This window comes from Canis lupus, chromosome 36 (genome assembly GCF_048164855.1).
Source record: "Canis lupus baileyi chromosome 36, mCanLup2.hap1, whole genome shotgun sequence".
NCBI lineage: Eukaryota > Metazoa > Chordata > Mammalia > Carnivora > Canidae > Canis > Canis lupus.
Window position 1 is genome coordinate 19059201 of NC_132873.1, and position 15698 is coordinate 19074898.

The 15698-nt window shown below is 33.7% G+C and overlaps 1 protein-coding gene across 19 annotated transcripts in view; it reads right to left on the bottom strand.

Moving 5' to 3' along the window:
* Positions 1–15698, bottom strand: part of CARF (calcium responsive transcription factor) — a 97813-nt gene that overhangs the window by 26670 nt on the left and 55445 nt on the right. For 7 of the 19 annotated variants that reach the window (XM_072812988.1, XM_072812992.1, XM_072812989.1 and 4 more), the window contains 3 exons: positions 15029–15159; positions 14228–14597; positions 4769–9285 (listed from right to left, as the gene is read on the bottom strand). In XM_072812988.1, coding sequence (XP_072669089.1) covers positions 9140–9285; positions 14228–14597; positions 15029–15159 — 647 coding nt within the window. In that variant the 3' untranslated portion in view covers positions 4769–9139. Of the gene's footprint in view, positions 1–3872; positions 3971–4768; positions 11621–14227; positions 14598–15028; positions 15160–15698 lie in introns of those variants that run through there. The other 12 variants (XM_072812995.1, XM_072813004.1, XM_072813005.1 and 9 more) reach the window with 7 other exon arrangements.

The window sequence follows — 15698 nt, forward strand, 5'->3', positions numbered from 1 at the left end:
CTAAGATTAGGTTTTATTAATCTTTCATACAGCCAGCAGGTAACACAGTGTCTGGTTCTCAATACTCAGCCACTATTAATAATGATTGGACAAAAACATACAAACATGTTGACTAATCTGATTTTCAATTTATGAACATGAACCTTAAATGCACCCTTAATCAAGGAGACCCAACAATAATATTACATCTCCTTTGCCTAATTACTTTCATACTAGCTTTTCTCCCCAACATGCTTCCCCCACACACCCATCCTCACAGTTATATAAAGGCCTGCTTCTTATTTCACTGAGAAAATTGAATCAGTCAAAAGAGAATTTCCAGACTCTCAATTGTACCCACCTACTAGCTTCTTACCCATGTAGTGTCCCTTGTTATCTATCTATAGATAAAGTATCCATGGTCCTATCCAAAGTCAAACCCTTTACTTAGGTACTCCCTTTCTCCTACTCAAAGACATTTCTTTAGCAATTTTATCCCCTCAACAACTTCCCCTTCTCTCTTTAGGTTGTTTTCCCTTTATTTTTTTATAAGGACACTCTAAAAACTTAAATATGTATGGTAATTTATTCAGAAATATTTTCTAAGCATCTGCCACAGTCACAAATCAATGGGGAAAAAAAAAAAAAAAAAAGACAAAGATCCCTGCCCCTACTAACCTAGTAGGGAGAGACAGATAAACTATAAAGTTTGTTCTTAATATAGTGGCCAAATGATCCTTTTGTTTTATTTAAAGATTTAATTAATTAATTAATTTATTTATTTAGAGAGAGAGAGAGAAAGTCAGGGGGTGGGGGGGCAAAGGGAAAGGGAGAGGGAGAGAATCTCAAGCCGACTTCATGCTGAGCATGAAGCCCCATGCAGGGCTTGATCTCATGACTGAGATCATGACCTGGGCTGAAATCAAGAGTTAGAGGCTCAACCTACTAAGCCACCTAGGCATCCCCAAAATGATCCTTTTAAAGGGCAAGTCATATTATGTTGTCATTCTTCTGCTCAAAACTTGGCAATGGCTTCCCATCTCCACTCTGAGTAAAAGCCAAAATCTTTATGATGGATTATGAGACCCTACGTGATCTGACTCCCTATTATCTCTCTGACCTCATTTCCCAGTACTCTCTCACTTTCTCACTCCACTCCAACTATATCAGCCTTGTTGCTGACCTTCAAGGGTAGTGAATACCGCCCAATCCTGTAGTTCTCTTATTTTGCATTACTCTCCATCGTATCTGCAAGATTCTCTTATTCCCTTTAAGAATTTGCTTAAATTAGAAGTGAAGCCCATTCTGATTGCCCTATTTAAAAACTGCAACTCTTACCATATTAACTCTCAAATGTCCCTTTTTCTCTGTTCCATTTTTATACTACGTCACTTGTCAACCTAATGCATAAGTATATAGTATGCATACAATAATATATTATTTTATTAATATATAATAATATATTTTAATATTTTTTACTTAAGTACATAATGTGCTTATTATTTTAATATATATACTTATTTACTATGTTTATTATTTATTATCTATTTCCCTCTACTGGAAAGTAAACTTCAAAAGGGCAGGAAATATGTCTTTTACTGAATGAATGATGACCATCTTTAAGATTTTAGACTGTCCTTGTAGAATATAAATGTAAAAACCCAACAGTTTCTGTAAAGCAATTATAGATAACAGTAGTCATCGCCAGAAATTTGTTTTGCAATTTTATTATGGTAATCAAAAGATTACTCTATCATTTCCATTTGGTCATTATACCTATCTTCAGAAATCTGCAAAATTTAAAATTTCATCCAGATTTTAGAATAGCTTTTTGATTCAATGGGCTCCTTTAATGGATTAGTTTGATAGAACTTTAAATGTAACACCTACTAAGCAAAATGTAAAATTCTTAGTCTGGCCCTCTAGAATTTCTGCCATTTAAGCACTCTCTTTTCAGTCTTTACCTCCACTTCTTTCCTTCATGGAGTCCTAAAGTTCTCATTAAAATGAACTTTAACAACAACAAAAAAAAATGAACTTTATATTTGTATCCCCAAATGAGCTTTATAATTCTTTAAGATTTTATTTATTTATTAGAGTCAGAGAGAGAGAGAGAGAGAGAGAGAGAGAGAGAGGCAGAGACACAGGCAGAGGGAGAAGCAGGCTCCATGCAGGGAGCCTGATGTGGGATTCGATCCTGGGTCTCCAGGATCACACCCTGGGCTGAAGGCAGCACTAAACCTCTGTGCCACCGGGGCTGCCCTATAATTCTTTCTACTTGCTCCTTGAATTTTATACATCTGGATTTACTCTCATGTCAATGTTCTGTCATGAAAGACCCAACTCAAAGATCCTGTAATCCTAATAGATCACTTATTTTCTGGACTGTGTGGCAAAAGGAATATGGAATGGTATTAGACAGACCTTGCTACCAATATTAACTTTATCACTTAATAGTTATTTTACAACCTCAAGCAAGTTACTGAATTTCTGAATTTCAGTCTCCCATTTGTGGGAGACACCATTAGTGGCCTAAACAATAGTCAATGAATTCTGTTTTATTAAAATAAAATTTTTCTTGAAGCAGTCTAGAATTTTAAAAGAACTACATTTCCTAGCATCCCTTATAAGTAGGGTGGTCATATAATACTCCTAACCAACGAGACAAAAATGAAAGTTAAGGATGGATCTCCTAGGAGAGACCTTTGGCTCACTCATCCAGCATAGGCCTTTTGCTCATTCATTCTTCCTATCTGAATCCTGATCAATGCTGGAAGTAGAGCAACCATCATGGACAAAAAAGCAGCAAGTATACAGATGAAAGCCACATATTAGAGATGGTCATATGAGAAGATTAAGGAAGGGTGAGTTCGTGGTGGCAACATGGAACCACCATACCAGTCCTGGTGAGACTGCTTTCAGATTTGGTTTCATTAAAAAATAAGACCTCTTTATTTGGTTAAGGTATGTAATCATGTCTCTGTTGCATGCAGCCAAAGACACTCCCTAACAGATACATCATTTTGAAAATCAGGATGAGGTGCCTGGGTGGCTCAGTTGGTTGAGTGTTCAACTCTTGATTTCAGCTCAAGTCTTAATCTCAGGGTCATGAGTTCAAGCCCCATGTTGGGCTCTACAATGGGTGTGGAGCTTACTTAAAAAAAATAAGGATAATGCTTACCTTTCAGGATTTAAAATCTTATTATTAATATTAATCATAAAAATGAACATATATTGAGTGTTATAGGTTCTAAGGTCTCAACATAGGCTAACTCATTTAATCCTCATAATAGCTTAGTTAGTGGCTACTACTACTATTTCTTCAGAGGAAAGAAAAATACAAAGAACTGAAAGTTTAAGTAATTTGTCCAAAGTTACACAGCTAATAAAGAGGAAGTGGCATTCAAATTTAACTGTCCAACTTCAGAGCATACGCTCTTAGCAACCAGTCTTCGCTATAATAATAAACTACTTACTTTTTGCCAGGCAAAATGCCAAGTGCTTTAACAAAACAATATAAAGCACCAAATAAAATGTCTGATGCTTACTAAAATGTCAGTTCTCTTCCTCATATGTAATGTCTTCTTCTTAATTCTTATATGATTTTATCCATATTCTTAGTATTAAATTTACCATTTTCTACCTTGTATAAAGTTATATATCATTTGTAAGAGACCCTAAGTCCCTTTAAGGCAAACCTTTAAATATTCATTTTGGTATCTTACATGGCTTAACTCTGTGAGGCACACAGAAGGCTGAGTCACTATGATTGGTGAAACCATGGCAGTGCAGATTGGAAATTATACCATAAAAGGTGGTCCCTATACAGTCAGGCTGTTCTGGAGAATTACTTTGAACCAATTCTATACCTTAAATCCCACTATGATATACCTACCTGCTTCACTCAGATTTGTTGTACTTTACTCCTTTTCATAATCTATCCTTGCACTTCCCTTACAACCTCCTACGTCCTCTCCCAATTCGACTGCTCCTGCAGAAACCCAAATGTGACATATTATCAACACTGTCTGGAGAGCTTTCATATCTAGTCAAGATGGAGGACAAGTGACCATATTTACTCTCCTGCCTGAAACAACTATAAAATTGGATAAAATCTATGAAAAAATTATTCTCAAAACATTGGATATCATTCAAACAAGGACCGTGATCCCTGAAAAATGGAAAACAAATGAGATGAAACCTATGTTATCCCAGATTGCTGTCTGAAGAGTTTCTTGGCTGTGGCAGATGGAGTGGAAAACCACGCAAAACCTCCCAGAGTAGAGGAGATGAAACTCAAAATCAAGGAAGGCCAAAGCAACTAGAGTGTGTCGGATAAAGTACTGGAGAAGAAAGAGCTACACAGAAAACTCCAGAGATTGATAGAAGGTTACTCTCTAACATTCAACAGAGTATTTAACAATCAGTGCATGAGTATAAGGAATTACTTAAGACCAGGGGAAGAACAACCTCCTAAGGTTCCCAGGGTCCAGAAGAGGCCAATTCTCATCAACCAAAGAAGAAAACCCCATTAATTCAAAAGCAGTGTAGAATACTCAGAAAGGATTTGCCTCAATAATGAGATAAAATTAACAGTATTTTAAATGCTGACAAAATCAAATATCCGTTCCTAACAAAAATTTTCAGCAAGCTAAGAACAGAATTTGATAATTTCTGTCCAATTTGATAAAGGACATATGCAAAAAATATGGTTAACCTTGTAACAGTGAAAGACTAAATGCTTTCCCCCTGAGATCAGAAGCAAGGCAAGGATGTACACTCCAACCAGTTTTTTTTAAAAGATTTTATTTATTTATTCATGAGAGACACACAGAAAGGCAGAGATATAGTCAGAGGGAGAGGCAGGCTCCCCGCAGGAAGCCCAATGCTGGACTCAGTCCCAGGACCCCAGGATCACGACCTGAGCCAAAGGCAGATGCTCAACCACTGAGCCATCCAGGTGCCCCCCACTCCAACCAGTTCTAATCAAAATTTACTTTAAGTTCTAGTCAGTGTAACAGTTGTGAAAAAGAAATACAAGGCATTCAGACTGGAAAAGAAGATGTACAACAGTGTAATTGTCTATGTAGAAAATCTAACAGCATCTACCAAAAAGCTATGAGAATAAGTGAGTTTAATAAGGTTGTTAAGATAAGATCCACAGAACAAATCAATTGTACTTCTATATTGATGCAAAAAAGAAATTGAAATTAAAAAACACTTATTTAGAAGTTCTTAGTGATAAATCTGACAAAAGATATGTGAGACTTATACATTGAAAACTCTAAGACATTGCAGAGAAAAAAATAAAGTATCAATATTAAGATTTCAATTATCACCAAATTGATCTATATAGTCTACATATCCCAGTCAAAATCCAATCAGGCATTTAAAACAAAAGAAAATGACAAGGTGATTCTAAAATTCACACGGAAAAACAAAGAATTTAGAATAGCCAAAAGAAATCTGAAAGGAAGAATAAGGTTCAAAGACTATATTACTGGATTCAAAGACTCATTATAAAGGTATAATAATCAAGATAACATGGTACTGGCATCAGTACGGACAAGTTTCTCAATCTTGGTACTACAGACATTTTCAGCTAGATAACTTTTTGTTGTGGGGACTGTCCTATGCATTGCACAATATTGAGCAGAAGCTCTGGCTTCTATCAGAAACCAGAATATCTCTTTAGCTCTTTTAAAATTGTCTCCAGGGCAGCCCCAGTGGCTCAGCAGTTTAGCGCCGCCTGCAGCCCAGGGCATGATCCTGGAGACCCAGGATCAAGTCCCATGTCAGGCTCCCTGCTTGGAGCCTGCTTCTCCCTCTGCCTGTGTCTCTGCCTCTCTCTCTCTCTCTCTCTCGTGAATAAATAAATAAAAGTCTTTCAAAAAATAAAAAATAGTCTCCAGATTTTGTGCAATGTCCCCTAGAGGCAAAATTGCCCTGCTTGAGACCACTGTGATAGACTAGAGATCAATGATAAAGAACAGAGTCCAGAAAGTCATCCAAATATATGTAATTAATGGATTTTTCATCAAGGGTATAAATTTAATTCAGTGGAGAAATACAATCTTTTTTTTTAAATACAATCTTTTTTAAAAAATGGTATGCAAGAAAGAGTCCTGTACCACATATATAAAAATTAACTCAAAATAGAGCATGCATCTAAATGTAAACTCAAAGTTATAAAACTTCTTAGAAGAAAACTTGGGAAAAATTCTAACCATAGGTTAGGAAAAGATCTCTTAGGTCTCTTACACAAAAGTATGATCCACAAAAGAAAAAAAAAGATACACTGGACTTCATCACAATTAAGAACTGTTCTTTGAAAGATTTTGTTAAGAAACTAAAAAGATAAGCTATAGATCAGGTGAAAATACTTGTAAATAACATTTCTAAAAAATGGACGTGGGTCTACAATATACTTTTTAAACCTCTGTAATAAGAAAAGAACAATTCCAATTAAAACTGAGGTAAAGATTCAAACAGACACTTCACTAAAGAAGATATACAGATGGCACATAACACATAAAAAGATGTTCAACAGCATTGGTCCTTATACAAACAGAAATTAAAACCACAATCAGATACTCTACATATCTATTACAATGCCTAAAATCCTGTCCATACCAAGTGCTGGCTAGAACTCTCATATACTGCTGACAGGAATGTAAAGTGGTACATCCACTTTGGAAAAATCACTTGACAGTTTCCTAAAATGTTAATTTACACCTATCATATGATGCAGCCATTTCACTCCTAGATATTACTTAAGAGAAACGAAGGCATATATTCATACAAAGACTTTTATACAAAAAAAAAAAAAGACTTTTATACAAATGTTCATAGAGGCTTTATTTGTAATAGCCAAGAGCTGTAAACAGCCCAGCTATCTATCAACAGATGAATGGACAATTTGGTATATCTGTACAATGGAATACTACTCAACAATAAAAAGGAATGGACTATTCATATATCCTGTGACAGAGATAAATCTGAAAATAACTATGCTGAGTGACAAAGGTCAGATAAAAATGTTCATACTATATCATTTTTATAAAATTATAGACAAAGCAAATTGATGTCTAGGGACAGAAAGCAAATCAGTCATTGTTTGGGGATGGTGAGGTGGGGATGGAAGTCAGGAAGAAGAGGGTATGGATTACAAAGAGGCAGTAGGATCTTTTGGATGTGATGGATATGTTCATCATCTTGATTGTGGTGATGGTTTCATAGGTATATAGATATATCAAAACTTATTAAATTGTGCACTTTAACTATGTGCTTTTTGTTTTATGTCAATTATACCTCAATAAAAATATTTTTAAAACCTCTGCTAATATCTGATTCCACTCTGTCCTCTAGTTTTAGAAACTTTTTTTCCTAGTAGAGATATGATTGACACATAACATTAAGGTATACAATGTATTGATTTGCTAATTTATATTTTGCAATATAATTACCACCATAGATAGAGCTAGCTAATATCACTATCATGCCACACAATTATTCTTTCCTCTTTTTATTACCCCCCATTCTTTCCTTTTAGATGTAGTCTCTGAGCAACTTTGAATTTTATAATGCAGTATTGCTAACCATACTTACTATGTGTACATTAGAATTCCAGGACTTATTTACTAATTGCAAGTTTGTACCCTTAAACAACATTTCCCCTGTACTATTATACCCATATCACATTTTCAAAGGTTTTCAATTTTAACTATAGAATTTATTCTTCTCATGAATCAAATTTAGAATCCATTAGTTTTTTTTTAAGATTCTGATTTTATTCCTGAAGTCTTAAGAATTCAGTCAGCAATGAATATTTGTATTATTTAACACTAGTTTTCATAGCTAACATGTATGTGCCAAAAGTACACTAAATTTCTGCCATTATAACTAAGTTAATCAAGTAGAAGTTACAGATACCAAAGCAATACACCATTTAACATGTCTAACGTCTAAATCAGCGGATGGGGAACAGTTAATACAGTGTCTTTTCTGAAGAGAATAAGATTTTCTATGGTCCTATAAAATAGGCAGGGTGGAATAAAGCAAAAAAAGCCAAGAGGGAAAACACTGATGATCCCTCCTTTTTTGAATCATATACTTCTTTCATTATGTCAAAAAATATAAAGCTGTACTTGAAGATGTCACAGTGTCAAGATGTAATAGAAAAAGAATTAATACCTTCTTACATGCATTGTTTTAAAATATTGATGGTTGGCTGAGCTGAGAGTACTAAATGCATATATGTCCCTAAATGTAACAATAATAGGGATTACCGGCAGTTATACTGAAAAACTTTCAGGTTCCAAATTGAACATAAATTTCTAGCCAAAGTTCTTAGGTAAAGTGTTTATTCAACATCTGATGAACAAAACTACCACTATCCCCAGAAAAAAAGTATAAAAAGAAAACTAACAAATTTAAGAAAAAAATAACACAGGATTTTTAATGAAAAATATTACATTATAACAAAGACACTATACATTAAGTTGCTATATATATATATATATATACACACACACACACAAACACACACACACACACACATTTTAAAACTTTAAAAAAGACCTGGTACAAATTAAATGACATCTTTCTCATACTCACATGATTAAGTATGTATTTTGACAGGATGTAAAAATGAAACACAAGCTGGTAGGCCTCAAAATCAGAAACTGTAATGCAGGATCAGCTTCCAAAATCTGTTTTCTATCATTTTCATGACTTTTAGAAAACATCGGATAAGACAAGGTACTTTTTATAAAAGCTTTTTCTTTTAAGCATGTTAACTGCTTATGGAAAAAATTAATATTGAAGGAAAAGCCCACCATGGCGGTATTTATTTATAATTCACTATAGTGTATATAAAATTCACTGGGAGGCTTTGAAACATGAAAACTACAATGAGTGAAAAAGCTCAGTTGCAATTATGAATTTCTAACTACTTATTTTGAACGTCCAACTTTTATGACAGATATTACACCTTGTAATACATGACACAAAAGAGCATATATCAAACTTTGCTGTAGAGCTGTTAGGAGAATGCCAAATATAGCTACTGAAAATTTTATGCACTTGCATTTAATACCCTGTGCATTTAAAAAATAATTTACTATTTAAAATATGTAAACATACTTTTAAAAAAGTGATGCTAAGCACCTTTAAAATATAATACTGATATACTGTGACTGAACATGCATGTAGAGGACAAATGAATTTTTAAAAATTTAGAAGCCATTTTTAAAGAGCTACTCATTGAAATACTTACATGAAAATATTGATAGTTCCAGTTTCTACCTAAAAACCAAAAGAGTATACAATTAGGGACTTAAACCTTCCTTCATGCTTTTTAATTTTGTTTTTTGTTTGTGGGGAGGATGTACTGTAACTTTCTGTCCTCATTAAAAAAAAAAAAGAAAGAAAAAAACAGAAAACAAAACAAAACAAAACAAACCCCCACAAAAACCCAGTACCAGAAAGAGACATTCACATAAAATGAAGTGAGAGAAATATTTTTAACTATGCTTTGTTCTTGATCAAGTGCCAAAGTCTGAATGCTCTAACATCTCTCATCCTTGTAGGTAACTGACTAGAGTTTGTTTCTTAACAAGCATTTCTCCTTAACAACTCAACATCAAAAAGGAATAGAATGTCTCCAAAGGAATATAGTTCAACTGGTAAAATATTTAATAATAAAAAACTACTGCCATTAATGAAAAGATTACTTAATATCTTGAAAACAGTTTCCATAAAACCCAGAAATAACAAATGAAAAGAATCATTACCTATAATATAATATAATACTACATTATAAATTTAGACTTATACCCTTTAAGTACACACAGACTAAGAGAAATCTGGGGTTGAAGTAACTAAGAGCTGTGTCTTAGGAGTAACATAATCAGATTTTGCAGCCTGCCTCTAAAATGCTGACATCAAATACTTTCAATTCTTAGAACAGTTAGCTATTCTAACTAAAAATCATATATGTAACTGAATATTAACTTTTTATTAAATAGGATTATAAATACATTTTCATATTAAATAGGGTATAAATCTAAAGAGCAAAGACTTTAAGAGTTCCAATCACTTCTAATATAACAATGCTTTATACTTAGATACATGCTGTGTACCTGCAACAAAGTGAATTAAGAATGAGAGACTGGACTTAGAAAAGAGAAAAATGATTCATATTTATATAAAATATTATGGTTAAATTTCACATTGTATCTTATATGCTTTGAATATTAAACATTAATATCCATTTGAAATCCTTATTACTTTTAAATAAAATCCTAACTATACCCACAAATGGTCTCTGGGTTGAAAAAAACCTTTACATTGATTTATTGACAGTTTATAATTGACATTTCTAGTTTACCAACCTTCCAGAAAACAGAAGCTTACAATGAATATAGTGATTAGGACTTATTCAGCATTTCAAGTAAATATAGTTACTCAACAAGCAAATATACATACACATCAGTTGTTTTAAATATGAACTAAATTTTAACTACAAATACTTACCTTGAAATATTATAAATTCTAATACCACCAATTCAGTAAGAACTCTGGCATAGAAAAATAAACACAACTCAAATTCTTTTCCAACCAGAGCTGAATCTTCGATACAAAATAGGAAAAAAAAATCCTCTCCTGATATCAAAAAGTTCCCCCAAATCATCTGTAAACACCAGGGGAAGTCTATTATTCTTTCTGAATTCTCTTAATTTCTACATGTTTCTATCCACAAGTAGTGCTTTCCTTACATTAGTATATAAATCCATGCAATATACATTTATTTCTGTTGCTTATCTGATTAATTCAAGTTAAAATTCTGAGTACTTACCAAGACACTTTAAATTTCTACTAGATGACCATTATTATGTTACAGGTTTGTAGTGTTAAGTATAAAAATTATAATGGAAGAAGCCAAAATGCAACTACAGTTTCCACAGATGTGAATGCTGCGCTTCGTGTTATGATTAAAATCTACTATTGTTTTATCCTTCCTATTAGACAGACTACAAATAATCTCTCACCTGTCTGCTAACGTAAAGAATTTCGTCACAACTTTAAAGAGGAAAAAAGTTCTTTTGTAACTTTTTAAAAAGTCAACATACATATACACAGTCACACACACACACACACACACACACACACACACCTTTTTGTTGTTGTTTTTGTCTATTCAGACCTCAAACTGGGTATTTCCAAGGTATGAGTTAGGTAACTATTTGTGTTCAGACTATATTGTCATGGATAAATTCAAATGATCTTTTGAAATACTGGCCTTATCAGTAATCAAAAAGCATAAGAATTATACAAAATGAGAGGAGTAAAATAGCTTCCAAAAATATGGACTTGGCAACAAACATCGGTTTTAAATCAAAGTTGCTCATTGAACTAGTCTTCAGTCCATTTATCACAATGCTGCGCTTTGACAATATTCACCTTCTTTTTTATGACATCAGAAGTCACCCAAGTTGTAAATTCTGAAAAGCTTCAATAATTTATGTGGCAGATAATTTCTTACAGTCCAAATTTTTTTTTGTTTCCATAGACAATGGAGGTTCTTTGGGTTCTTGCTTAACTTGGTTCACAGAAATGGTACCTTCTGGATTTTCTTCAACTTTAAAACCAAACATAAAAGAAAAAGCCTAAAGGTTAATGTAACTTATAACACTGGAATCTTTATAATTACATGAATTTAGAAGCAAGGCAAAAAACTGCAGTTTTTTTGAAAAGCAGTCAGTGTGTTTGAGAACTCAGTACTTCTGACATCTTAATAGTCATTTATAATAAATTCTTACAGGATGTGTACACCTGAAACTAATGTAACAATATGTGTCAACTAAACTTCAATAAAAAAAAAGAAAAGAAAAAGAAAAATTATAAAAAATTAAATGTTGAGAAGTTTAAAAAAATTCTTTCAGTATGCTTCTGGTAATGAAAACAAGAAGGGACTAAAAACCATAGTTATTCTCCTTTACAGATACTTTGACAAAAAAGCAGTCCATAATTTAATAAAATTATGAGGACTATCTTATATTTAAGCTTAACTGTCTTTAAGAATATATGTAAAAAGAAGTCAGGAAGCCTCCCATTATTTGAAAATGATATTTTGCAAACAGTAGACATATATATTACAAATTCACAGATTTGTTACCACTCCCATTTGGTTTCCATATGTGGTCATATATCGAGGAAAATGTTCCCTCCCTAAAGAAACTCCCCTATATAAGTACATATAAAAAATGTGCCATATCTTAATGGATAGTTCTGACTTAGCTGTACAAGCTATGTGTTTGCTTATCTGAAATACTGCACACTGTGCTTACCATTCTAATTTTAAAGTACTTATGATCAGATTAATCTGAAAGCAGCATACCAGCAACACTATCTTATCTGGCAGGTGGAATGTCTAAGATAAAATCTTTCTCTCTCTTTCTCGCAATATCAGTTTTGACTTGCTATAGGGAACCAGGATTAAAGGGACTAATATTTGCTCAGAAAAGTGCGTTGAACACACTTTGGGTATATAAGGAGCTAGTCCACACTATAGAAAAAAAAGGTAGAAGATGGATTTGAATGACCCTCAAAATTCATATTCAGGTGAAGTAGACCCTCAGATCATGATCTAACTTGATATATCATGCAAGTTCAGATCCAAAGAGGGTCTCCTTTAAAGCAATCTGAATTAGAGGGGATCCCTGGGTGGCTCAGTGGTTTAGCGCCTGCCTTTGGCCCAGGGCGCAATCCTGGAGTCCCGGGATTGAGTCCCGTGTCGGGCTCCCTGCATGGAGCCTGCTTCTCCCTCTGCCTGTGTCTCTGCCTCTCTCTGTCTCTCTGTCCATCATGAAAAAATAAAATCTTAAAACAAACAAACAAACAAACAAACAAACAAAAAGCAATCTGAATTAGAGCTCCCATTGTACCCACTGGTACAACACAGAGGGAGAAGCACATTAGAATGGAACAAAACTTTGGAGGCAGATAAATCTGGGTTTAAATTCCTGCTCTATCACTTTTAGGTAATTACTTAACCTCCCTGAGCCTTGATTTCCTTATGTGTAGAATGGAGACATCATCAACTATTTCAGGAATTTGTGAGGATTAATTCACATATATTCCTTTTCTCTCTCTTCTACTAAACTTATTCAGTAGTGTCAACTGCCACAGAACTCTGGATAAATTTTCTTAAAAATAATGCTTCCAATAAATTTAAAAGATAATGATTCTTTTCTGGAAGGAACTATCTTATACTTTTCCTTACCCAGAAGGATGATGACTAAGAATGTAAAGAAAGTAAATACTTTTTATGTTCTAACAATAACTTCTATGAAGATTTTTGCTCTTCAAAGCAAATCACAAATGTTTCCCCACAAAAGTGCCCAATCTAGAATAGCTATGTGAAAGCGAGTATACGGGTCAAGTAAGAGTTTGAATATATTACTATGTTAGCTGAGTTTGTTACAAAGTGAAGGTAACAAGGTCTTGGATTAAACCCAAGTCTCCAAGGTTTACCTAGGTCCCTTTCAAGTTCTGTAGAACTCAAGATTTAAGTTTATAACTCAAAATCTTTTAAAGTTTTTTTTTATGCAGGCCTGAACAGGGTTCAGTCATGTATACTTCCTTTTTTTTTTTTTTTATTTATGATAGTCACACAGAGAGAGAGAGAGAGGCAAAGACACAGGCAGAGGGAGAAGCAGGCTCCATGCACCGGGAGCCTGACGTGGGATTTGATCCCGGGTCTCCAGGATCGCGCGCTGGGCCAAAGGCAGGCGCCAAACCGCTGCACCACCCAGGTGCAAAATCTTTAACATTTATTTTTTTTTTTTTAAATCTTTAACATTTATATCTGCCCACTCCATTCCATTTTTCCTTTTAACACTTTTTCCACAGTAATCTTTACACTAAATGTTTTCCTTTTAAAGTTTCTAATTTTTTCTTTTTTTTTCTAATTTTTTTTCATGCATTATAAAATGATCCTCTGATTTCATGTCACCACAGATTTTCCATGTAAAATTATGTAATTAGGGAATGAATAATTTTGATAGAGAAAAAAATTAAGAAATTTAAAAGTTATTATGTTCTTGACATTTTCCCCTTTATCTTGTAGTTTTGCTTTATTTATATATTATAAGCCCCTGAGAAGAAATAATGTTTTCTGTAGTGTAATAGTAATGATAGTCTATAAAAGTTAACAAAATAAAATTACAAGTTGCTTTGAACTTACTAATAGCTGGGTGGCTATCTATAATCTGTATTGGGATGGTCTGCACATTTCCTAGCAGAATCCGATGAACACTTCCTTCCATATTCTCTGTATCCTCAACATCTCCAACTTCCACCAGCTGGTCCATTGCAGCTAGATTTTGATCTGGTCCTGGAAGGTTACCCATGGTAGAGGCAATAATGCTATTGTTTGGGGTTAGGCAAGTATCTGTTTGAAGACTATGACTTTGACCAAGAAGTAGAGAATTATTATTCATTACAGTACTTTCTAATGAATCCAGAAGTCTTGAAGGACTGGAGGAAGGGTGGTTATTTACTGATAGCAGAGCCGGTGATCCATCAGAAGTGAATCTTGGTTGCAACTGCAAACCCTTTTAAACCAAAAAGAATTACATCAAAATGTTGAAATTTACTATGTCTAATTTTCTCATAGGATATATTATTCTTTTGACACATAATTAGAATAAAATATAGGAGTATAGTTGCTAAGATATTGAAGAGAAAAACAAAGGAAAAGTAGTACAACTAAATTTTATTGCATGCACAGTCAATTCCAACTTTTTCAAAAAGTTTTTTTTTTTTTTTTCAAAAAGTATTGTTTAAATGATCTTATATCAAGATACTCCATAGTGTGGGCTAGCTCCTCATATACCCAAGATATCAAAAAAGTCAGGAAATTAATAATAAAAACATCTTTTGTCATTATTATAATTCTATAGTAATTCTATAAAATCCCTAGAAGAAGAGTGATTGAGGAAGAAGGGGAAAAGCTTCAATTTTGTCTATTTCACTGGATACCTACCTGTAGTTGCGTAAATATTTTTGGCTGAAATGTGGAAAGTGAAGAAAGCAAGTGGGCTGGCTCTGGAGACAAAGAACCTCTTGTCTGATTTGTTTCCACTTTGGTATTTATTGATTCTCCTAGTGAATTTCCTAAATTATATTAAAAAAAACAGCTATCAAAACAAAATAATGTTTATGGCTTCTATGTTATGTTATGTGATACTATATTTTATTATAACACTGTCACAATTAGAATAGGAAATAAAGTCAAAGGTTTGAAAAGGACTTCAAGAAGTTATTTTGCCCACTATTTCCTGAGCTGGTAGGATCAGAATCATTCAGGAACTTTTTTTTTTTTTAAGATTTTATTTATTTAAAAAAAAAAAAAAAAAAAAGATTTTATTTATTTATTTATTCATGAGAGACACAGATTGAGAGAGGCAGAGACATAGGCAGAAGGAGAAGCAGGCTTCATGCAGGGAGCCCGATGTGGGACTTGATCCCCAGAACTCAATCCCCAGGACTCCAGGATCACGCCCCGGGCCGAAGGCAGGCACTAAACCGCTGAGCCACCCAGGCATCCCTCATTCAGGGAACTTTTTTGTTTTTAAGATTTTATTTATTTGTTCATGAGAGACAGAGAGAGAGACAGGCAGAGACAAAGGCAGAGGAGAAGCAGGCCCCATGCA